Source organism: Polyodon spathula, chromosome 9 (genome assembly GCF_017654505.1).
Source record: "Polyodon spathula isolate WHYD16114869_AA chromosome 9, ASM1765450v1, whole genome shotgun sequence".
In the NCBI taxonomy this organism is placed as follows: domain Eukaryota; kingdom Metazoa; phylum Chordata; class Actinopteri; order Acipenseriformes; family Polyodontidae; genus Polyodon; species Polyodon spathula.
The window spans coordinates 2,695,534-2,721,268 of NC_054542.1; the positions used below are offsets into that span (position 1 = coordinate 2,695,534).

Genomic DNA, 25,735 nt, shown 5'->3' on the forward strand with positions numbered 1-25,735 from the left:
CAAAATACATTATATTCATGGACTGTAATATAACTCACACACAGTAAATTCATTATAATTCACTTTTTTAAAGCTTACTGTATGTGCAGAAATGCTTATTAAGTATTTGGTAACCTTCGGGTATTCAATTATTATTATTATTATTATTATTATTATTATTATTATTATTATATTATTATTATTATTATTATAAACACAGGCTGATCAAGACTTTTGGAAGAAAATAACTAGCAATGGCCACGCTGCAAGGATCGGAAGACCTCAGTAACTTTACCTACCCATTGGGGTTTTACATCAGAGGATTTTATGCCCTGCAGAATACTAATTATTATTTCATGTTCTTGGCTGTTGTTTATGTCGTAACACTGCTAGCAAATTTTTTAATAATGTCAGTCATTTGGTACGCAGAAAGTCTGCACACGTCAAAGTATTTAGCTATTTTTAGCTTAGCTGTAGTAGACGTCAGTTATAGCACTGCACTCATTCCAAAGGCAATACACACGTTCCTGTTCAACTCGAGATTTGTATATTTCAACGCTTGTTTAACCCAGATTTTCTTCGTACATTATTTTTGTTCAATGGAGTCGTTTGCTCTCTGTGTACTGGCGTATGACAGGTTAATTGCTATATACTTTCCACTGCGATGTAATACACTGAATTCGACCACAAGAATGATGCTAGTTATTCTAATTTCTTGGATTATCCCTTTAATTGTCGTTGTGATTATGGTTGCTTTAATTCCACGACTGCCATACTGCAAAACTACAATTGTAAACAGTTATTTTTGTGATCATGGACCAACTTCAGTATATGATACAATAAATCTTCCATTATATACCAACATTAATATGAAAGTGTTTTTCTGTCTCATGATGGCTACAGGATATCTCTTTGTAAACAAGATGCAGCCTCTAGCTGTCACTTAAATATAACTCCAAAGTGTACATTGCAGCAAGATATAGTTTCTTGGCTGATGTTGCTGTGTATTTGGATAGACCTAATGAAGGCTTACAGCTTACTTCATACTGTTAATGAAAACAAATAAACTAAATCCCTTGTTAAAACCAGCAAATGATGCAATTACTGTAACGAGCAGATTTGCTGATAATTATTACTTTAATCAACTGAGTATTGGAACCATAATTAATTCCCCAAGAGAACTAAATGAAAATAAATGAGAGTTCAATTGTCATGGACCAGCACTTCAGAACTGAATGTGAAACGTGTGGGTTTGCAGCATACCTGGTATGTTATGTATTTACTTCATTTGAGTTCTTTTTATTACATTGCTTGATAGGGAGAGATATTATTTTTTACAAGCATTGTGAATATATTTTACATACTTTACTTACATCAGTGCAAAACCAATTAATAATATTAGTAGTAGTAGTAATATTTAGTAAAACATTCTCGTCTGCTGCTTTGGATAACGGTGTCTGCATCTTACAGGGAAATAAAACATAGCAGCCTTAAATGTTATTCTTGGTTCATAACAAATCACTCTTTGGTCTTAACTTGTTGATATAATTTCAGAGTTGTACTTTTTGTAGGGAACCATTGGAAAGCATATTGGATATCATCTTAAGACGTACACCATGGCAATCTGATTTTACATAGCACAATATACCTGTAGTTTTAATGAGATTTACTTGAGGTATATTTGTTTATTTTAAATTTGTGGTTATTGTTCCTGTTATTGTGTTTAGATTTGCTGATTGTTTATTGGTCGTTTGAATTTGTTTTACAGGTTGAAAAAAGATTGCATCAGAAAAATCACAATGAATTCTCAGCTGTCAGCAACACCAACAGAACAGAATTCTACAATTGTCAAACCACTGGGGTTTTACATCAACGGTTTTCATTCACTGCAGAACACCCATTATTATTTTATATTCCTGTCTTTTGTTTATCTTGCAACCCTTTTAGCAAATTTCCTGCTAATGGCAATTATTTGGTTTGTGGAGAGCCTGCACACCCCAAAGTATCTCGCTATCTTTAGCTTATCAATGGTAGATGTAATTTACAGCACAGCAATCATTCCAAAAGCTATCGATGTTTTTCTTTTTAACTCAAGATTTGTTTTCTATGGCGTTTGTTTTACTCAACTGTTTTTTGTCCATTATTTTTGTGGAATGGAATCATTTACTCTTGCTGTATTAGCATATGACAGATTAGTTTCGATATGTTTCCCATTGAGAAGTAATACAATCAACACAAACACTAGAATGATTGTAATCATAGCAGTGACTTGGATAATCCCTTTTGTATTTATGGTTGTCACAATATTTTTATTAAAACGCTTGTCATTCTGTAAATCCACAGCCATTGAAAGCTATTTCTGTGACCATGGGCCAGTGTTTGTCTTGGCTTGCAATGATAATTCTCCAAATTGGACAAATGTATACTTTTATGTTGTAGGTATTATTTGTGTGCCATTGGCTTTCATTATAATATCATATATATCCATTATCATATCCCTTTTAAAAATAGCATCTGCAGAAGGAAGGCGGAAAGCATTTAAAACATGCTCTACCCATTTAACCTTAGTAGCAATATTTTACATACCTCTGTTAGTGACCTATATTATAGTATTGGTAAAGTTCCGTATAGACACAGATACCAGGATTCTTAACACTTCCTTGTCTGCTACTCTTCCACCGTTGCTAAATCCAATTATATACACCTTGAAAACTGAAGAAATTTTGGAGCAGATTAAAAACTTCAGGAAGAGAATGGTTAACCCCATGAGGTGAGCATTCGCAGAGCAAATCAGTTTGAATCAGTTTATTAATAAAACAGGAATACATTCATGTTAGAATGCTTGTAATGAAGGTATGGAATATTACAGGCTAAATAAATTTGAATTACATTTTAAGATTTGATTTACTGTCCCCTTAGAAAGGTGCTCTTTAAAATGGACAAATGGAGGCTGTAATTGTTGGAAGTTGCCTATTCTCTTGGCCGAGCCTCTGCGATATTTAATACCAGTATTTTCTTTAGCGTATCCAACAAGGTAATACATTTTAGAAGCACAAGTAAGTAATGTGCATTGTAACAAAGAACAATCGTATACCACTATATTGCTTTCTTTAAGCGGTTGAGGCATTGCATCTTGATATGATAAGTACCAGTATGTTTATAACGGGGCCTAGACTGGACAGGGTCTGATATGTTTAATGGTCGTGCAAAATTATCATCAAATGCAGCAAGTGTACACAGCATGCTCCTTTTCAAGTTAAAGTTAAAATAGACACTTTTGACTGGTTTACTGTATTTTCATTCCTATATTAATATGTTTCATTGGATTCCATCTACTGAGAGAGGCAGCTCAAGTCATTGTAAGGTAAATTATATGCTATTTTCATGAAAAAATCAAATATGCATATTAGTCAATTTGTGTTAAACGGGATTATACTCTTGTGGTCTAGTTAGTTCAAAAGGTTGTATTTTAGCAGCTACAAATAAATTCAAATCCTATTTTGCTATGAAACTGAGTTGTATTGTGTGACAGGGAGAGTTGTCCAGTATTTTTTATTTATCTATGTATTTATTTATTTATTAGTTTACAAACACTTTGTGGTGTACTGTGTGAGGTTCAATCGACTTTTTCAAGATGTCATGCTGTTAAATTTTGTACAGTAGCCTATATCAGACAGATTTTAGACACTGAATTATGCACATATTTTGCATACTGGCAGGACACAGTAACAAATGAAAGAGATTTTTTCTTCCCATGAACAATGAATTGCATTTTAATTTAATCCTAAGTGCTGCTGTCTGTCTTTCTGTACCATTTGCTATTCAAGTTACCGGCCACGATATACACTGTTATTCATAAACACATTTACCTAAAAATGAACCTAATGGGCTGAGGTTCAATATACACTGAGAAAAATAACTGGAGCTTGCTGCCACTCTGCTGTCTTCTATGCTCTCTTGAGCACTGGAAAGGAAATGTGTGCTTACATCACAGGATCGTTTTTGTTAATGAACGGTGACAAAATGACAATAGTACTTTTACAGGAAGGCATGTATTTCAAAGAACAAGTGGCATCATTTTTGGATCAGAAGCGTACATTAACACCCCCACCCCCACCACCCCATTTAGAGGCATGTTAGACCCACAGAGCACACCTACTATGTGCCTTCAGAATTGCCAGGAGCATCAGTACAATTATTAAGACCATCAGAACTGTTTTGTGATGTTCCAGGAAGTTACATTGGCCAGCTTCAAGGCATTTAGTAGGTGCCCCCAAAAAACAAACACAAATCAGTTTCCAGATATTTGACTTTACAAGTACAATGAGAACGGGATAGTAAATGTTAGATTATATAAAGGCACTGTTAAAATAACACTCATTAAAGTCAATGTATTACTCCAGGCTTTGTTTCAGGAGAACAAGTTTATACCTTTTTTTTTACCACAAACATGTGCAGTTAGGTGACGTTTTAATTTAATTAAGGTGAGGCGATTCTTAAATGGTGAAGTGTAATGAAAGGTAACATTTAAAATACATTTGAGAAATATTAAAGTCTTGGAAATCTATTGCTTTTAACAGGCAGCATTCTGCCCAATCTGTAATTGGTACTGTCACTACTTTGTAGCGTATACCTTGTTGTACATGGTTCAAATCTCTCTCTACCTTTCTTTATATATATATCTATATATATATATATTATATTATATATATATATATATATATATATATATATCATTTTAACACATGTATGCTTTTATGTATAGAGAAAAAATATCTTATAAGAAAACTGGCATCATACAGGTCTGCATGGAGAAATCCCTATTGAATGCCACAAACTGTTTTGAAAAATTGCTGCCTGTGCTTTTAACACAAGTAGAGGAATTGAGAATGAGATTTCCTTGAGTTATTGTCACAGTTACATGTATACTGTATTATATAAAATATTTAGCATTATTATTATTATCATTGGTAGTGGTAGTATTAATACATACATGATAATATTTCTGAACGACATTCTATAGAGCCTCTTTGGGCAATCTGGGGGGGGTAAGAATTTGTTTTCTTTTTTTTAACATTACAGGCACATTTTTTTTGTCTGAAAACTGTTTTTTCCTAAAGATTTATTCATAATGTGCAAGTTCTTGCGTAACAAAGATGACGGATGCACTGTGACATTATGTCTTTTCGCAGCAGCAACCACTGATTTCTATAGAATTTCTCCAGACGGAGGACCCAGTGGAGCGCACTGACATGACGCCGGGCGTCATGCGTTGGTGCCGAGTGATGTTAACTGCTGCTGATTAATCGGAGTTGGTGTCGGCGTCAAGGGTGCACCGAGCGATGATCGGTGCCGAGTCTATCGGTACCGAGCCTGTCGATGCCGAGGTCGGTGCTGAGCTGTAGTCGGTGCCAAAGATGTTCCCACCGGTGCAAAGTCAATTGGTGCCGAAGTTGGAGGGTCGCTGACGCTAAGTAAATGGGCATAGAGGACCGCGCCGCGAGCCCGCGGGGTCACCCTACAGCACCACAATAGCTAACACAATGGTAATTAACTATGCGAGGTAGTAAAAAAGAGACTAATGGCTGCTTGCCAATCTCAAAGAGGGGTTGAAACTAAAGCGAGACTAAAGCAAGAGCAAACTCAAAAACACTCCAAAGTGTGTCTTACCGTGTATTTTTTTTAATTTGTAGGTTCAAGAACCAACAAATCAGCCAAATTCGGAACAAAGAAAGCACAAGGCAATCTGTGACCTGTCTCAGTGAAGAGTGAGAGAGAAAATGGTGATATGCTATTGTGAGGACGACTCTCTTCAGCAGGAGGTGGGAGGGACTTCCTCCTCACAGCAGGTCCCTGATAGGGCAGCTTTTTTATATATATGCTCAGTGATTGACGTTCAGAGAGGACTCTTTCCCATTCGGTAGTGGTTGTCACTAAGGGAACGGCAGTGTGTGGAGCGAGAGAAAAGGGCAAGCGAGCCCAGCTGAAGAACCCAGACGCAATCATACCGTTTAAGTACCACGTACCCATACTGGGATGGTATTATAGTTTACAATACAGTATTTTCAAAACATTTCTGTTTTACATTTGTTTGAATGGATAAACTTACATATTAATGTTACAACACTTAAAATACCTTGATTATGTTGTATTACTTACAGTATTTGTTAGGTTTATCATCATCATCATCATATAATAAGCCCAGGGTGTTTTATACCTCCCCTTCTTCTACAGTTTGAATTCTTATGATGAATATAAATAGTTAAATACTCTAGGACCTGATCAGTGATGCAGTTGGTTTAATTTGAAGATTCATGACCAGGATTACGGACCCAGTCAAAATTATTGTGCCAACAAGTATATTCATTCCCTATAAAATGTGATTTAATTCATACGAAGGCTGGAACAATGAGCCTGAACCTGAGCCTGAATTAAATGATGGTGGAGCCTTATCATAAGAACTCTCCCAACCAGAACAATCAATCAGAAAATAAGTGAATAACACATCAAAACAACACAAATGAGGGGTTTTAAAACTCTGTAGGTGCATGTGGCAGGCTGACGAGTGGATAGAGGCCCAGAGACAGACTGTAGTTCAAAAAAATAACAATTTTATTATAAATAAACAAAAATAAAGTGCACAAGGGCAAAATAACAAATACTCAAACATAAATAAAGCAAAAACAAAACTCACAAAAATAAAGTTTCCAGGCTGGGCAATGCCTTCACTGGATTTAGAAACTTCAAAAACCACAAAACAAACACCAACCTGCTTCCTCAGCTCCCTCTCCCCAAATGAGAAGCAGAGGCCTCCTTTTATATCAGGTGGCTGGGCGCTGATTGATCGTTAATTAACCTAATCAACTAATCAACCCCAGCCACCTGAACATAATAAACCCAGGCAGGTAGGGGAAGTTAACCCCATCTCTGCCAATTTAAAGGGCAGAGCTTTGCTCTGCCACACACCTCCCCCCATGTACAACGTACACCGGCCGCAATCGGCCAACTCCCCCCTTCCCCCCACCCTCCCCACCCCCCTCCCCCCAAGAGTCCAATTATGTCCCTTGGGTGGGCTGTTATGGTGGGTGGTGGTGGGCGGGGTTGATGTCGGAGCCCCCAAGCCTTCTTTGGTTGAGGGGGCCCCGAATCTCCAAGGTAGCACGGCGACGGCGGCCCGGCTCCCTCTGGTGGCGGAGGCGGCGGCGGCGGCCCGGCTCCCTCTGGTGGCGGAGGCGGCGGCGGCGGCCCGGCTCCCTCTGGTGGCGGAGGCGGCGGCGGCGGCCCGGCTCCCTCTGGTGGCGGAGGCGGCGACGGCCGGCTCCCTCTGGTGGCGGAGGCGGCGGCCCGGCTCCCTCTGGTGGCGGAGGCGGCGGCCCGGCTCCCTCTGGTGGCGGAGGCGGCGGCCCGGCTCCCTCTGGTGGCGGAGGCGGAGGCGGCGGCCCGGCTCCCTCTGGTGGCGGAGGCGGAGGCGGCGGCCCGGCTCCCTCTGGTGGCTCCTCCCTCTCGGGTTCTGAGAGCGGCGGCGGCTCCTCCCTCTCGGGCTCTGAGAGCGGCGGCGGCTCCTCCCTCTCGGGCTCTGAGAGCGGCGGCGGCTCCTCCCTCTCGGGTTCTGAGAGCGGCGGTGGCTCCAAGCCGCCTTTGGTTGGGGGGGCCCCGAATCTCCAAGGTAGCACGGCGCCGGCGGCCCGGCTCCCTCTGGTGGCGGAGGCGGCGGCGGCGGCCCGGCTCCCTCTGGTGGCGGAGGCGGCGGCGGCGGCCCGGCTCCCTCTGGTGGCGGAGGCGGCGGCGGCGGCCCGGCTCCCTCTGGTGGCGGAGGCGGCGGCGGCGGCCCGGCTCCCTCTGGTGGCGGAGGCGGAGGCGGCGGCGGCTCCCTCTGGTGGCGGAGGCCGGCGGCCCGGAAAGCTGCTGGTGGCGGAGGCGGAGGCGGCCGAGGCCATCCTCCGGCTCGCCTCGGGTGGCGAGAGGCCCGGCTCCCTGGCCGAGGCGCAGGGACGGAGGCAGACGGCATAGGCCCGGCTCCCTCTGGTGGCGGAGGCGGCGGACACGGCGGCCCGGCTCCCTCTGGTGGCGGAGGCGGCGGCCCCCAGACTCCCTCTGGTGGCGGAGGCGGAGGACGGCGGCCCGGCTCCCTCTGGTGGCTCCTCCCTCTCGGGCTCTGAGGGGAGCGGCGGCTCCTCCCTCTCGGGCTCTGAGAGCGGCGGCGGCGGCTCCTCCCTCTCGGGCTCTGAGAGCGGCGGCGGCTCCTCCCTCTCGGGCTCTGAGAGCGACGGCGGCTGGCTCCTCCCCCTCTCTGGCTCTGAGAGCGACGGCGGCTCCTCCCTCTCTGGCTCTGGGAGCGACGGCGGCTCCTCACCCCTCTCTGGCTCTGGGAGCGACGGCAGCTCCTCCTCCCTCTCTGGCTCTGGGAGCGACGGCAGGCTCCTCCTCCCTCTCTGGCTCTGGGAGCGACAGCAGATCCTCCTCCCTCTCTGGCTCTGGGAGCAACAGCAGATCCTCCCTCCTCTCTGGCTCTGGGAGCGACGGCCGATCCTCCTCCCTCTCTGGCTCTGGGAGCGACGGCAGCTCCTCCTCCCTCTCTGGCTTTTTTCAAAAAAAAAAAAATACTGTTATGAGCCTCTAGGTGGCGCTATCCCACTTCTGACACCAAATGTGGCAGGCTGGCGAGTGGATAGAGGCCCAGAGACAGACTGTAGTTCAAAAAAATAACAATTTTATTATAAATAAACAAAAATAAAGTGCACAAGGGCAAAATAACAAATACTCAAACATAAATAAAGCAAAAACAAAACTCACAAAAATAAAGTTTCCAGGCTGGGCAATGTCTTCACTGGATTTAGAAACTTCAAAAACCACAAAACAAACACCAACCTGCTTCCTCAGCTCCCTCTCCCCAAATGAGAAGCAGAGGCCTCCTTTTATATCAGGTGGCTGGGCGCTGATTGATCGTTAATTAACCTAATCAACTAATCAACCCCAGCCACCTGAACATAATAAACCCAGGCAGGTAGGGGAAGTTAACCCCATCTCTGCCAATTTAAAGGGCAGAGCTTTGCTCTGCCACAGTGCATTTAACAGACTGTCTGCTCCATTTGAAATTGCAAATGCAGTTTCTGCTGCTCAGCATGTTAAAGGGTATACCCCATAAACAACAGCATGATACACAGTAACCCACGTCCACTGCACACCAGCTCATACCTGCAAATCTAAAGCTCCTGAGACTCTCTGTTCCCTTCGGAGAGAGAGAGAGAGAGAGAGAGAGAGAGAGAGAGAGAGAGACTTTTGACTTTTAAGATCCTTTATTTAAATATTCCAAATAAAATCCATTAAAATTCAAATAAAGGTAAAACACAACAAAAGTTAAGATTCCTACTGCCTGAACAAAATTTAAAAAATCCTAAAATACATCGTGTTCTCCTTAAAAACAGATTTTAAACAAAATAAAAGGATCATTAAAAAATCAATATTAAACAGTGTTTTTTTCTTTGTTGAAAACAGATAAAAGCCAAAATAAAACACTGTAAAACAAAAATTAAATAAAATTAGAACAAAAACTGGAGCTCCCCCTCCTCACTCACAGCACACAAGGTGTCTCCCACACACCACCTCTCCTGAAAGTCCTCCAGGTTACTGACCAGTTTAAAATACTCAAACTCTACTCTGATCTGGCTGACCACGAGCACCCTGAACTGAACCACTAAACTGGTCAGTCCAGAACCAGAGAGTTGATTTTTCCTTGTCTTTAAAATAGCCAATTTTGCCTGTCCAATTAAAAAATTAATAAGAACACACCTGTTTTTCATTTTAAAACTGTATAGAACCCCAAAAATAAAAAGCTCCTTACTAAAAACGACCCCTAAATTATTCAGGATTCCCTGCAGTAAATTAAAAAGTGGCCGCAGTCTCTCACACTCACTGTAGGCATGAAAGAGAGTTTCCTCTGCTGAGCAAAAAGCGCACTGCTCACTGATGCTGGGGTCCACTCTATGGAGAAACCTGCCTGTGGACACAATGCAGTGTAGAATCTTCCACTGCAGGTCCCCCACTCTCTTGGCGAGAGGCGGCTTGTACAGCACCCTCCACACCGGCCTGTGCCCCTCCTCTACAGCCAAGTAAGCTCGCCACTTAGAGTCTACCAGACCCCTTAGCCTACTATACTCTGTGGCTTTAACACACAATTTGTATATATGTTTTCCATTCATTGTGTGAAAGATAATTTCCTCCACATTCTGCAATTTAAGCAAAGTCCCTCCATTCTCTCCACCGCCCTCACCTTCCTCACCTACTGCTGGTGACACGATCATCCCTGGAAATAAGGAAAGCTGTCTCTGCTCTGTGCCTCTGGACAACTCCTCCCTCAGGACTGCCTTGAGCCGCGGGGAGAGGCAGCCCCTCAACTCACCCATCAGTCTTTCTGCAAGCCTCTCTGAGTGCCAGCCTAGCTGTGCAGTTAGCTGGGAGGCAGTTAGCCAGCAGGAGAGCTCAAGGTTTAACAGGTGGACCATCCTGGTTACACCTGCTTTTAAAAAACTGGCACAGAGCGTCATCGACTGGAGGAACTTAACTGGAAAGAGTGGATTAAAAAATAGGGGCTCCTCAAACAGGTCCTGCCCTGTCAAGGACTCCACATCCCTTTCCACCCTCACCAGCTGCCAGGCTTTTAAAATACTTTGATAAAAAGGAGGAAGTCCTGCTTTACTAAAACTGGTGTTCTCAATTAAAAACAGGTGTTTTCCTAACCCCAGCCCCCCAAATCTATTGAGAAGGAAACAGGCCAGCCTCTTCCAATGAGCCTCCTCCTCAGTGTACAGGAGTCTCTGAACCGCCTGCAGTCTGAAGGCTGCCACCCTGCTGGCAATGCTGACTAGCCCCTGCCCCCCCTCATCACTAGGGAGGTAGAGGACTGCCAGCCTCAAACTCTGTCTCCCGCTCCAAAAGAACTCCAGCAACACTCTCTGGATCTCCTTCACCAGGCCCTGGGGTGGGTCCAGGCATACCAGCTTGTGCCACAAGCTAGAGGCCACCAGATTATTAATAACAAGCACCCGACCCTTGAAGGACAGTTGAGCCAGCAGTCCCTTCCACCTCTGCAGCCGCCCCCTCACCCTGTCCAACAAACCCTCCCAGTTCTTTTTCATGTAGTTTTCTGTTCCGAGGTGCACCCCCAACACTTTAATACCTGTTCTGTTCCATTTCAGCCCCTCAGGCAGGAAAGGAGGGGTGCCCTCATCCCAGCTGCCTGACAGGAAGGTGTCACATTTTGCCCAGTTTACTCTGGCAGAAGATGCTCTCTGGAACACATTTAGAGTCTGCTGCAGCGCTTGGACATCTGCATCCCCCTTCACAATCACAGTCACATCGTCTGCGTAGGCAGACACCTTCACTGTGGCAGAGGAGGGTGTGGAGGGCGAGGAGGGCACTGTCCATCCAGCTAGCCTGACCCTCAGCAGGTGCAGCAGGGGCTCTATAACCAGTGAATACAGCATACCAGACAGGGCACAGCCCTGCCTTATACCCCTGCACACTGGGAAGGGCTGACTCAGACCATTGTTGATCTTTAAAATACTAAAAATGTTGGAATATAAAAGCCGAATATAAGCAATAAAACGAGGACCGAACCCGAAGGCTTCCAGTGTATGAAAGAGGTAGGTGTGGTCGACTCTGTCGAAAGCCTTCTCTTGATCCAGGGAGACCATTCCTACATTAAAATCACAAATATCACTTACAGTTAAAAAATCTCGAATAAATTCTTTAAATTCTGAATTTAAACTTTCCTCTAGGAGGAGGATTTTGGACTCCAGTTCTCTCACGGCTGTGTTCAGTGACCTGGTTGCATTTATAGTATATTGTTGACAAAAACATTTAATTTGTATTTTGCCAATGTCCCACCATTGTCTTAAATCTTTATATTGTGCTTTTTCTTTTTTCCAAATTATCCAAAAAAGTTTGAATTGTTGCTTAAATTTTACATCTTGTAATAATTTTACATTGAAATGCCAGTAAGATGCTCTGTGGGGTTCTGATTGAATTATTACTGTAATTAATAGACAGTGGTGGTCAGAGAGACTACTGGGGATGATTCTTGCTTTGATAAATTTATTTAAATCGTTTTTAGAAGTATAAAACCGGTCTAGTCTTGCTCTACATACACAGTCTGTGTGATACTGACACCAGGTGTATTGTCTTGAACTGGGGTGCAGGCATCTCCATATGTCAACCAGGTCACTGGACTGAGGGTGTGGTTCATCATTATTTCTATCAATATTAAAATTAACAGTACAATTAAAATCTCCTCCTAGTACCACCACATCATTATTATTAATATTAAAAAGAGCTTGCTTTAATTTCTTAAAAAATAAAATTCGTTCCCCCCCCCCCCCCCCCTCTATTGGGGGCATAAATATTAATGAAAACATACACTGTACTGCCCAGCCTAGCTCTTACTTTTAAAATCCTCCCTTTCTCGATTTCATCTATATCTAGTAAAACTGCCCCCAGGCTGGGTTTAAAAAGCACAGCTACTCCTGCACTAGTACTAGTGCTGTGACTCATCACGCACAGCCCCTTCCACTCCGCTCGCCATGCCTCCTCATTCTCCTGATCCGAGTGCGTTTCCTACAGAAACACCACCCCCGCCTGCTTCTGCTCTAAAAACTCGACTAGCTGCGCCCTCTTAAAAGACTGTCTGCAGCCGTTTAGATTAAAAGAAACAAAAACGCACCTTTCCATCATAGCTAAAAAAACTAACAGACTAAAACAAGTAATAAAAGAAGTTTCATAAAACACAGCCATTTTTAAACAAGAGATTTTGAACCACTTTTAAGATCCTTTTTAATTTTCTGAACAATTTTTTTTTAATCTATAACGTTTTGGCTGATCAAATTCTTCTATTGTGGCTTTCCTTGTTATAACATGAGCGGAGTGGAGAAATAACCTTAGATCAGGGAAAAAACTCTCTATTTCTACTCCCCTTTTCCCTTTTGTTTCAATCATAAAATCATTTACCTGCTCAAGCGTGTATAACTTTTTCTTACTGACGGGTTGGCTATCAGGGATGTCTGAGATAAGCGAGGAGTCAGAGAGCTCCCCCTCCATCTCATCCGCGCTGTCCTCTCGCTCGCCCCCGAGAATCCGCTCCTCCGCAGCTCCCTCCGACTCCTCGACACCGGCCTCTGCCTCTTGCACCGCGCCCGGCTCATCCTGTGCTGTGTTCTCTGACTCCGCGTTGGGAGGGACTGACGCCCCGCCTGGAGCCCGCAGTCTCCTTGTCTGCATGGGTTCGGAGTTCTGCACTGGCTGCACTCTGCCATCCGGCAGCTCTGCAGCCTTCTGTTGAAATCGTGTCTTTTTCGCTACTACCTTGAATGATTCTTCACCATTCTCAGTAGTAGCTGTATTATCCTCCAAACCCGTCAGTGACAGGCTGTGGCTGGGTCTCTTTGTGCGAGGCCGTGGTGTTGGTGGTTCTGCTCTGGTTTCCTTCTGGATCGCCCCCTCCTTGGTCAACACGGGCTCGCTCTGCGGCTCTAGCCTCCTTTCTCGGGCAGGCTTTCCTCTGGTGACCCTGTTCTCCACAGTAAAAACACCTCATCGTTTCGGAACTGACAAAAACTACACAATTCATCCCTTCCACGTTAAAATTCCAGGCAACATTAATGACTTGATTAGGATCATTTAATAAGACAAACGCCTGCCTTCTAAACGACATGACGTGCCTAACACTGTTATTTTTGCACCCCAGTGGGATTTCCTTAATCCGGGACACCAGTTTACCAAACCGAGCTAAATTTTTTTCTAATTGCTCATTTTTTAAAAACGGAGGCACATTAGAAATAATAACTTTCGTTACCGGGGTTATTAGAAGGGAAACCTGAACAAATTCACCTTTCACTGTAAATCCTTCCTCTACCAGCTTGTGTACCAGAGACACCTCCACTAAAAATATTACCAGCGCTTTATTCATTCTTGACGCCAACATACTATTCTCAAACCCCACCACCTCTCCTACTGCCAGCAGGCACTCCTCCACCGAAACCCCGGGGTCAGGCAGGCAACGGACCCCGTGTCTGCGGGTGAGAGCCCCCAGCCCTCCTGAACGAGACCCCATAACGGGATATCCAAGCACACACCACCACCCTACAAACAAACAAACAAACACACACACACACACACACCACTAACCTAGGAACAAACAAACACCCAAAAAGAACAACTAAGTAACTATCAAACTAAATAAATAAATAAATAAATACAGTTTTAAATTTCCCGGTCCTACCGCACCGGCGTTCCACCTCTCTGCAAGCCCTTCCCACAATCCTCCACCAGAGAGAGAGAGAGAGAGAGAGAGAGAGAGAGAGAGAGAGAGAGAGAGAGAGAGAGATAGAATGAATACAGAATAATCCTTTCTGGTATACAGTATTTTGTTTATACCACAAGTACATACTTGAAATAAATACCAATAAAATGTGTACATTTTTTACGTTAAATCAATTTATTCAGGGATTATTTTACCTGGCAGATCTTTACTTTCATTGTCAACAACTATGCTTCAATGCAGATTCATTTTGAACCCTGTTTATGGCCTCTTCACAACCGTCTTTAGATAGAACCTTGAGCTCAGTCTGTCAATTTCCAGCCTCTCTGTTGTTTCCCACCTTTACCGGTTTTAATGAAGAGGTTACAGGCTGCTCAGATGAGTCTGATAGTCAGATCGGTAACTGGCATTTCTTGGCAAAACTCTGTTGTTTCCTACCATTAACAGTGTAATGTTATAAAGTGGTACATTGTCACAGTGTGGTGCGCATACCAAAACTTGACCCATGTAATGTAAGAAAGTGGTACACTGTGAGATTTTGGTACAGGTGCAATAAATTGTGATGTGATGTGTTTTACCATTTATATACCATATATATAATATATATATTATATATATATATATATATATATATATTAGAATATCCATTAAACACTCGAAAGCTGGTACATGTGGTTTTGGGTGCGGAGTCACACTTGACACCAACTGTGAACACACACACACTACCGGCCAAAAGTTTTAGAACACCTCCATTTTTCCAGTTTTTATTGAAATTTGCACAGTTTAATATCTTCATGTTACTCTGAAATTAAAGCATGGAACAAATAAACAATTTGAGATAAAAAAAAGAAATCATGGAATCGTTTTGTTTAACAAAATTTAATCTAAATTTTTGACTCATCAAAGTAGCCACCTTTTGCAGTTAGAACAACCGAACACACTCGTGGCATTCTTTCTACAATGGAAATCAAATATTGTTCGGAAAGTTCTTCCCAGAACTGTTGCAGAAGTTCCCACAAATGTGTTGCACTTGTAGGTTGCTTTGCTTTCACCCTTCTGTCCAGTTCATCCCAAACCAGCTCGATGGGGTTTAAGTCTGAAGACTATGCTGGCCATTCCATGATTTGAAGCCTACCGTCTTGTTCTTTTCTTCTAAGGCAGTTCTGACATAGCCTGGAGGTATGTTTTGGGTCATTATCTTGCTGTAGGATGAACCCCTGACCAACTAGGCGTATACCAGAGGGTATTGCATGGCGCTGCAAAATGCTGTGGTAGCCATTTTGGTTCAGGGTGCCACTCACTCTGTGCAAGTCGCTGACTCTGGATCCAGCAAAAGAGCCCCAGACCATCACGCTTCCTCCTCCATGTTTGACAGTTGGTGTCACACACCGAGGAACCATCCTTTCGCCTACTCGACGGTGTACAAAAACCCTGCGTGATGAACCGAAGATTTCAAATTTTGATTCATCGGTCCATAAGACCTTCTTCCAGTATTCAGTAGTCCACTGGTGGTGCTTCATGGCCCAGGCAAGCCTCTTTTTCTTATTTTGCCATCTTAGCAATGGCTTTCTTACTGCCACTCGACCTGTCAAACCTGCAACTCGAAGTCTTCTCTTCATAGTTGAAACTGAGACTCGCTTACTTCAACCAGTGTTAAGCTGTGCTTGAAGCTGTTGTACTGTGAGCCGCCTATCACACAAGCTGTTGACTCTCAGAAACTTGTCTTCTGATTCTGTTGTGGCTTTGGGTCTGCCAGACCTCTTCCTGTCAAAGTTTCCTCTGGTTTCCAAGTGCCTTTTGATGGTGTAGGAAACTGTACTCACTGACACCTTGGCTTTCTTTACAATTTCTCTAAGGGAAAGACCTACACTTTTAAGGGTTATAATGGTCTGTCTGTCTTCCTTTGTTAATTGCCTTTTTCTCACCATTATGATAGCAATATACTACTTCCTGCAGTACAATACTGTCCAAATAATGCTTAAGAGGGTGTAGGAACACAATCTGTTCCAACACTGTTTTTATACAGACAGAGGGGTTGTAGGTAATCAACAAAAGTTGGGACACCTGTAGGAATTGTTAGCATCAACTTTCAAGGCTTAATTTACTTCCATTGCTACAGAACAGCTATAAGTTGTTAACCCATTACTTGTTCCCTGAAAAAGGCCATTTTGTATAACTCATATTTGTATAACTTTCAATTTTTGGTAACTTAAACTTTTTTTTTTAACCTCTGGCAGTTTACCGCTTACCTTTCTACCATTTCAGGTTATTCACTGGACTTGAACTGCTTAAATTTCAATAGAAACTGTAAAAATGGGGGTGTTCTAAAACTTTTGATCGGTAGTGTAAATATAGTGTATTTTTTTTTTTTTTTTTGCAAACTTAAACTGGAAACAGACCTTTTTATTTTGTAAATTCTAGTAGGATACTGTAAGTGAGATAAATGTCTGTCCATTCTACACGTCTTGTGTTGCTTAGTACTGTAGATTATTTTTGTGCTTGAACTGATGGACATATTTAGTTCATAGGGCCAAGTGGTACTGCAGTCAGTATCCAGGTAATACAATACAAGGTAATACAAGATCTCTCAACCACCATTGTGTCATTCTGCATTAATGACTGATACAAAGCCCATCCTCTCTATTTTTTAGTGCCCCTTTAGTTTGTGATTTTGCATTACACTTTCAAATCAATAATGAATCATTATAACATGTGAGAAAATTGTGAAATCTACAATTTCTCTAGTTCAGATCCACGTGGTACTTGCAGCAGCCTTCACTTAGCAGAGTGTATCATTAGCAGTTAGATGAGACACAGTGCTGCTCTTTGAAAGGCTGGTAGTCGGTTTTTTAGTAAATTGCCAGAACACTGTCCAATTGACCTTAATGAATTACCACAGCAGAAAACTTACATGATTAGATCTTTCAACTAACTTTGATAATGTTTTCTAATTTGTGTCTAATTAGAACTCCTTAGGATAACAAGAGTGTGTGTTTACTGTTTTCTTCTGTTGCTACTGGTAATCCCAAGTCGTGTGTGCAACTCTATCCATTCTGTTCTGCATGTTAATGAGTCCCAGTTTGATCAGGTAGAGAGAGGAGAGTGGAGGGTGTACTGTTAATGCTCTCTTTTTAACAGAGGAAGGGCTCCCTATCAAAAAAGATGTTTAGTTACTAGTAGGAAAAAAGAAAACTGTTCTGACCCAAGCAAAGGTCAAGTTGCCATTATACCTTTGGCTGTAACCAGATTAGACACGAGATGGGCAACTCCTGACCTTGTCTTTGTTAAACCATCTAGGCCCTAAATCAGTAAACCACAATACATCATTATACCTCTGAAGCCATAGATATACTTTATAATGGCTAAGGCAATGTTTTGAGATCAACCAGCTACTCACAAACAGACAGCATACACTCTAGATAAGCCAAATTGCATTCTCTAGTTCATAAAATGTTGCCATAAAATGGCAAATAATTGTTCTTAACAAAGACTGAAAAGCTCCCTCAACAGCCTTATATTCAAATCCAGTTCCACATTTTTCTCCTTTTAAATTAGTTCTTGTGGTAAACTTAGCATATATATATATATATATATATATGTATCTTTTTTTGGTAGTTAAACTGCAATTATGTATTAAAATAACAGCATATAAACCACAATCCATGCGTAATCCAGAGATTATTAAACATATGAGTTGCAAAAATCAAAAGAAAAGAAAAAATTGCTTGTATTGCTATCTGTGTATTAGTCCAGAAACAAATGCTCCGGGAACATCTGCTTCCAAGCTCCAAACCTATTCAGATGTGTATATTAAGAGCATAGATGAATAGACAATCACATATTTTGAGGTAAAACTATCTAATCTCAGTCAACTAACAAGTTTAACAAAAAAAAACAAAGATGTAATTTGAAAACAAACACATTATTTAGAGAGAAATAAAATCATTTTAATAATGTAAAACAAAGAAAACCAATAATGTAATAGCTCTTCACTGCAACTTAGTTCTTAGTTTTATAATTAATCAATTTCAATTTTTATATTTCTTATGGAAACTGTGTATTTACTTATGGTGCTTCAAAATAGACTTAGTGTTTTTCATCTTTCCTGTACCTGCACTAGTTTCTCAGAAAAGTTTAAAAGTGTTAAAATACTCTACTGTGGGTGGTAGGCGTTATGAGTAGTGAAGTGTTTTCTAATGAAGCTGTGAATTGTTACAGAACATTAAATAAACCCAGTGGAGATTCATTATGCTTAGCAGAAGAGAAGTGTTTAGTTTACAGAGGTCTCCTAAGGCATTCAGATTGAAGTAGCTGTTTAATTAAAGATCTCTGTATCTGTTTAATAATCTGTTTAAAAAAAAAACAACAACAGCACTGAAAGAAAATAAATAAATACAGTATTCTACAAAACATCGTAAAGTAGCTGATTCTGTTATTTAAACTCCCCCAAACAATGTTGCATAACTCCATTATTCTAACCACTTACTAAACCATTAAAGGGTTTATGAAAATACTCAAATAAAATGGATTTAATATTTATTCTTTAATAGGTATTAGTCAAGAGAAGAATAAAATGACAGCGACTCAACTATAGATAGCTCCACACCAGAACTTCTGCAGTGTTCATTAAAATATCGCTTTTGCAAAGATTACATAAAAGCATGTTGTCTAATTACATTTCAGATAGAGAGACACTTTACATCCTTACCAGAAATGAAGTATGGAAATGCCACAGAAAAGAAGTGCCAATGATTTTGAAAATTCATAGTTATGTTAAATACAACTGAATTATTTAAAACAAATGCATACAGATAAATAAATACTCCCATTATACACACACATATATAGATATATGTATGTCTTATCAGTAATTCATATTATAAGGAATCTAAAGGCAAGCACATGCTGTCATATATATATATATATATATATATATATATATATATATATATATATATATATATATATATATATATATAGAATTTAGAATTTTAAAGTACTGTGCATTTTATGAGAAATACGTCTGTAAGTGAATTTTGCAAATGAACTGCACTTGAGACCTGCCTGTCCCATTCTGATCACAGGCCCTTTTTAAAGCTCAAATGCAAGGCGTCCTCAACATCAAGGTATTGAGCCATTAAGACTTGCATGTCTGCTGTTCATAAGCCTGTATTATTGTATCCCAGCTTTTTAGAATGGTTGAGAAAGTGTTCATGGGAATGCTGAAATCTGTAGCAACAACTTTCTTTTTCTTGTAAGCAAGGATGGTGCACGTTTCTGAGTGAGCATTACGGCAACTCGAAATGCATAATAGGATCTGTAGTCCTCAAACAGCATTAAAATACAGTTACAGAGGCGCCAATATGGCTGCAAGTCAATACTGTAAGGGCTCGTGCAGACAAAGTGCTGTGGCTGTGCTGTTGTTATGGATCAGGCTTTCTAGCAACAACATCAGCCCTGCAGGGCACTGAGCTCCAACGTGCACAGTGAAGAAAAGGGGGGCTCGGCTGTGTGCACAGTGCAGAGAAGGGACTGCTAAATTTAGAAGGAAATGTGTCTAATCACGGTTTGTTTTAATGGTAATTGACTATATATATATATATATATATATATATAGAGAGAGAGAGAGAGAGAGAGAGAGAGAGAGAGAGAGAGAGAGAGAGAGAGAGAGAGAGAGAGAGAGAGAGAGAACAAAAGATTTTAAAAGTCTATTTCAATGAGTTCGGAGAAAGTATGTATTATATTAGTTTTAAAGCCAGATCCTCATGATCCCTATTTCCCTATTAGCATGTTAATTGAATCAAATCTGCCTTTAATATAATTGTCCTTATTCCCACAGTAAATCTATAAACCTAATGTAAGCCTATATGTTTATGACAACATTATGACACTTATCCCCCTGTTAGGTATTTTACAGGAGTGCTATAGAGATATTTTTTAATTGATTTTGAATAATATAAAAGAACAATTCTTATTTTTAATCCGCTTCAAACAGGTTGTATTATAAGGTTAATATGGAACAAATATAGCTTGCGAAATATAGTTTAGTTATCACTGGCTTACCCTCAGAACAGACTTAGAAACAACAAATTATACCAAATAAAGTACATCCTAATGTTTTACTTCCTTCAAGTATTTTATTTGTTATAAAATGTAATATAATAAGTTTTAAGTTTTATTAACCTTTGTTTGTCTGAAATAATCATTGCAGTTCACTGAAAGAGCTATCTTTCTGAGAGATGTGCTCGATCATCCATGAGAAGCATTTATTTCATCAGTAAGCAGTGGATTCAGAACAGGCGTCATTAATTAGTATCATCTCTCAGCGTGTTTTCTGCTATTGAGTAATTAAAATATAATACCATTTATAGGCCATTTAATTTTCAGAATTCTTACAATTTCTAAGTATTTCAGTCACAAGCTTTCTATTAAAGAAGGCATTCAAATTCTGAGTTATTTTATAATTATACTGCATGCTTTGATACAAGCATTCACGGGGCAGGAGCAATGGCTGTGTGGAGGATGAACCTCTGCAATTGAAAAAGGAGAGTGCTTTGTGACTTAGAAAAGAGGGCAGGGTTCCCCTTGTCTCACGGAGGGCCGCCCTCACTTAGGTGATACAAACTGATTGGCCTCCAAGGCCGAGAGTTCGGATTCCGAAGAGAAAGAAAGGTACGGCAGGCAAGTAGTCATTTTATATCTAAATTGGGCACAGAGGAGATTGAGGCGACGGGTCCAGCAGGATCAAGGGTAGATTGGTCAGCGGAGCTTGTCAGTTGTGTAGCGACACACGAACATAATGATACGCAAATGAAAACGCAAGACAGAGAATAAGCGAGTGACCTGGGATTTAAATAGGGAGGTTGACAGATATTTTGACAGGACAGAACGGGAGAGATGCTCTAGCTTCTGTCCACTGAACCATGCCCTAATGTTACAATTAATGTTGCTCAATGCTAAATTGTTGTAATTAACCTTATGTACTGTGAACTGGTGTGAGGACAATTATTGAGATGGTTAGGGACATTTACAGATCAAAACAGATGCCAACATAGTCCCAAAGGTGAATAAGTGTTGAATAAGTAGCTGAAATACAGCCTTTGTTGTTTTCTAACTTCTTCTTTTACAAATATTAACATCCTTACTTTTCACAATCTTGGTGCACTTAAATCTAGAAAGCAAATGGGGATCCCCAACTGGCTCACCTGGTAGGTGCGTAGAGTGAGTCGTACAGCGCAGGTTCACGCCGGTGTTCGCTGGGGACTCCAAAGGGAGTGTGGCATAGGCTCTGGCCGCTCCCGTAGTTTATGAAAGCTACTGCAAAACCTGCTGGCCAGGCTCCCAGTGAGCTCAAAGGAAGACACCTGTAGGGCCTTTGTCCTCCAGAGGTCAGTAGCTCGCTGACATCTGCTCTCAAGTTCCTGGTTAAAAAAAAAATCTGGGTAAGGTCGTGGGATCTGAGGACACCCACTGAACCTTGTGAGAAAATAGGTCATAAATTGATAATTAGTCACACTAAATTAAAAATCAAGAAAGTAAAGTCACCTTAATGTGTGCTTTTTATTGCTAAAGGCTCTCAGTATTAATGTAATCTTTGGCATTTATGGTTTAAGTCTCTATACAGGATTTCAGACAGCAGGAGCAGAAGTCCATCCTGATGATTGAATAGATCTGTATTTTTTTTTTTTTTTCACACTGTAGACATTTTCTTACCCCAGGAGATTAATTTACCTTTAATGAGCAATACATGGTATGCTTCTGCTAATTATGTAGTAGTCAGGTTATTCACACAACTTAATTAAACCCTATAGACCTGTAACAAAGTGCCCGCCCCTGTGTATTATCTGTTATGTGTTGCGTGTGGTGTGTTTAAATGTTGGTGTATAGACATTGGTACACGGGATATAAACGGGTCTGTGTAACACGAGTGTTTAAAAATGTATATGTGTATTTAGGCACGAGGATTGCACAGCACTTCACGTGCAAGTAAAATGTAGTAATATGTGAGCACGGGGAATTGCACTTTATTAATTCACGTGCTGGGATTCAAGTGAATAATTAATTGGTAATTGAATCCCAGCACAATAGTATATATAGATGCACGTTGTCACATACTGGCGGTTGGGTGTTCGGTGAGCGGAGAACGGGATTGGAGACGGAGGAAAGAAGAAGAAGAAGAAGAAGAAGAAGAAGAAGAAGAAGAAGAAGAAGAAGAAGAAGAAGAAGAATCCGCTCACCGTGTTTGTCAGTGTCTGTGCGTGCACCGTTTTGTTAAGTTTAGTCTGTTTTTGTTTGTCTATTTATTTTGGCATAGAGTGCCGTGTCCTGTGTTTTTCGTGTTTGTGTAAACCTTTTATTTTGTATTAAACCGGCGCCAACAGGCGTCTTCATCACTTCATTTCATCCGTCCTGTGTTTTGTGTATTGCCTTACCTTTCCTGGTTCTGACGCCGCCCACTTCGGCCGTCTCTGTGACAAGACCTTAAACAGGTTTTGCCATAACTGTAGTTCGTGTTGTAATAAATAGTCCAGCTACTTTGATGAACTTACCTTTAGATTCAGATACAACCAAGACTGTGTGTGGAAGTCATCTCTAATACTGGTAAGATTTACTTTGAGATAACAACTGTGTGTTCACTAGTTGCACTGGCCAAATACAAATTCATGATATGTAAGTATGTATGAATGTACTCTAGGTATGCACATGTATTTCTTTGGCTATATGTTCATTAAACTTTTTTTTTCCCCTTATTCATAGACCGAGGAACCCTCAGCAAAACCTGATAATGAATACAAACTTTACTCCAGCATTCTACAATGGCACTGGTTCTTTGACTACTGGATTTTATTTAATAGCTTTTGATACATTGGACAATAAGAACTACCTAATCTTGGTCTTATCTTTAATTTACATATGTACACTATTAGGTAACCTTACAGTGTTATTAGTTGTGTTCTTAAACCAAAGTCTACACAATCCAAAATATATCTCTGTTTGCAATTTAGCTGTGGTGGACATCATTATGAGCAGTGTTATAATTCCTCAAATGGTGCCGGTCTTTGTGTTTAACTGGAATTTGATTTCATTCCAGGCTTGTTTTACTCAGATGTTCTTTATGCATTATTTTGGTGACTTGGAATCCTTTTCACTTGCTGTTCTGGCGTACGACCGGCTCATTGCTATATATTTCCCGCTGCGCTACTCAACCATAAACACAAACATGAGGATTTTTGTAATCCTGACAGTAATATGGGCAGCTGTTTTCTGCCTGGAAATGTACTCTGTGGCATTAGCTGCCAGTCTGCCCTATTGTGCATCAAGAATTATTAGAAGCTGTTGCTGTGAACACGGGCCTGTATATATACTAGCTTGTGCAGATATTACTTTTAATAGAAAACTGGCCACTGCCAAAACATTAATTGTGTTGTTTGGTCCGCTGTCCTTCATCTTCATCGCCTACATCATAATAGTAATTGCTGTGCAAAAGATAGCCTCAGCAAAGCAGAGGAAAAAAGCATTTAACACGTGTTTCACCCACATGCTTTTGGTGTTGACCTATTACCTTCCAGTAATACTTGCATACATACTGGGAAATCTGCGTTTGGTAAAGTCATCTGATCTCTTCACTGCTATTCTTACCGTGTCTGTGGCATTGCCCCCTATGTTAAACCCTGTTATCTACAGCCTAAAGACTGAAGAACTGAGTGAAAAAATTATGAAGCTTGCTGGAAGGCACAAAACTTCACCTGAATCATTGAAAAAAGTATCAAGCTAACTTTGTAGTATTTTAATTTGTTTTTCAATTCACATTTGGTTGTACGGTGTTTGCATATGTATTATTATTATTATTATTATTATTATTAATCTTATTTAGATGTATCAGTTTTTCACAATTCAACAGAATGTTGTAATTGTAAACTTAATTTTAGAAGCATATCACGACTATTTTTAGGAAGAAAAAAAAAAAAGTCCAGATATACTATACTGAATTATCAACAGAAGAACTTCAAAGAAGTATGTAAATGACAGTTTCCACCAGAAGACTTTATAAAACCATTGCTTTAGGATGTTACCGTTTTTTTTTTTTTTTTGTAATTGTAGATTATATTTTAAAAATGCAAAGGAAATTAAAGCACATATAGTTAAACAATAATCAAAGCTGCAATTAACCAATTAACTGACAATGGTGTTTGTACAGCATTATAAGCACTGTGTAATAGTGTCTGGATGTCAAAAACAAAGTAAAACTCTCTAATATTCAAATCATTTCACATCATTGTCTTCTGTGCTCATATTTTCCTGCAACACAACATCAAACATGTTTTTTTTAAATAAATGTGGCCTTACAATTAATAGTTGTGAGTGTGTGTGTGTGTGTGTGTGTGTAAGCTTAAGACATCCTGCAAGGGCACTCATTTCCATCAATGTCCTCACAGTGAAAAGTAATTATTGAAAATGTGATTTGTGATGACCTCAGCCATTTGAACTACTTTTTATAACCTTACATGGTTGTAGTTATTCAGGGATCAGAAACAGTAAATCTAGTTGTATTGAGAATCAATGACAAGGCCCTGACAAGCGCTGTGCTATAGAAATCTATATGGGTGTGTCTATGGATGTATGTAATTGAATGTAATACACAAACAAGCAATATAAGTAAGTAAAATGTAATATAAATAAATATTACATTTTAAATCTAGCCTGGATATTGCTTAAAGATAATTAACTGTTGGTTCAATTATGCTTATTGTACTATACACTGCATATAAAGCTTATTGTACAAAGAGCAAGATTTAAATTAATATAAATAAATAAAAACATGTAACAAAATGACAATGCCACCCAAACCCCAGGTATTAAAGCAAAGGGGTATTGTGCAGCTTCTCTAACACTACAGTAGTGTATCATTTAACATGTGTAAAAACACATTCATTCAAGTTCTATATGACCCACATTAGGTAACACGGGTCCTTTTTTTCAGGACAGCTTAGAAGTTGCTCTTAAAAATCATGTTTAAAAAACAACAACACAACATATAAATTAAATATAAAAATGACATTATACCATAGCAAAACACAACTATAGACCAGCCAAACTTTTTTTTTTTCATAACTTAACATACTATAGGAAAGAAACGTTCAAAATAAACAGTGTTTTTTATTTTTATAGTTGTCCCTGAATGCATTCACCAACCCAAACATATTAGACTATATAATAGAATGAATTCTGAAAACAACATTACATTACAACCTGCACTAGGCCTATAAAGTAATTACTTTGCAAACATATATATATATATATATATATATATATATATATATATATATATATATATATATATATATATATATATATATATATATATATGTGTGTGTGTGTGTATATACCTCTGCGAATGAACACGTCCTGAAACTGTGTCATCTTGGTTGCCATGTATTGCTTCAT

The 25,735-nt window shown here is 40.3% G+C and overlaps 3 protein-coding genes across 3 annotated transcripts; all 3 read left to right on the top strand.

Annotated features, from left to right (window-relative positions):
* Positions 1-233: 233 nt before the first annotated feature.
* LOC121321168 (olfactory receptor 4D1-like) lies at positions 234-926 on the top strand. The gene has a single exon (XM_041260065.1). It carries the CDS (start codon positions 234-236, stop codon positions 924-926), a length of 693 nt encoding a protein of 230 aa, XP_041115999.1.
* An 852-nt stretch (positions 927-1,778) lies between these two features.
* LOC121321169 (olfactory receptor 1509-like) lies at positions 1,779-2,753 on the top strand. The gene has a single exon (XM_041260066.1). It carries the CDS (start codon positions 1,779-1,781, stop codon positions 2,751-2,753), a length of 975 nt encoding a protein of 324 aa, XP_041116000.1.
* Positions 2,754-23,075: 20,322 nt separating this feature from the next.
* Positions 23,076-24,065, top strand: LOC121321170 (olfactory receptor 52K1-like). The gene has a single exon (XM_041260068.1). The coding sequence runs from the start codon at positions 23,076-23,078 to the stop codon at positions 24,063-24,065; it is 990 nt and encodes a 329-aa protein (XP_041116002.1).
* Positions 24,066-25,735: the final 1,670 nt, after the last annotated feature.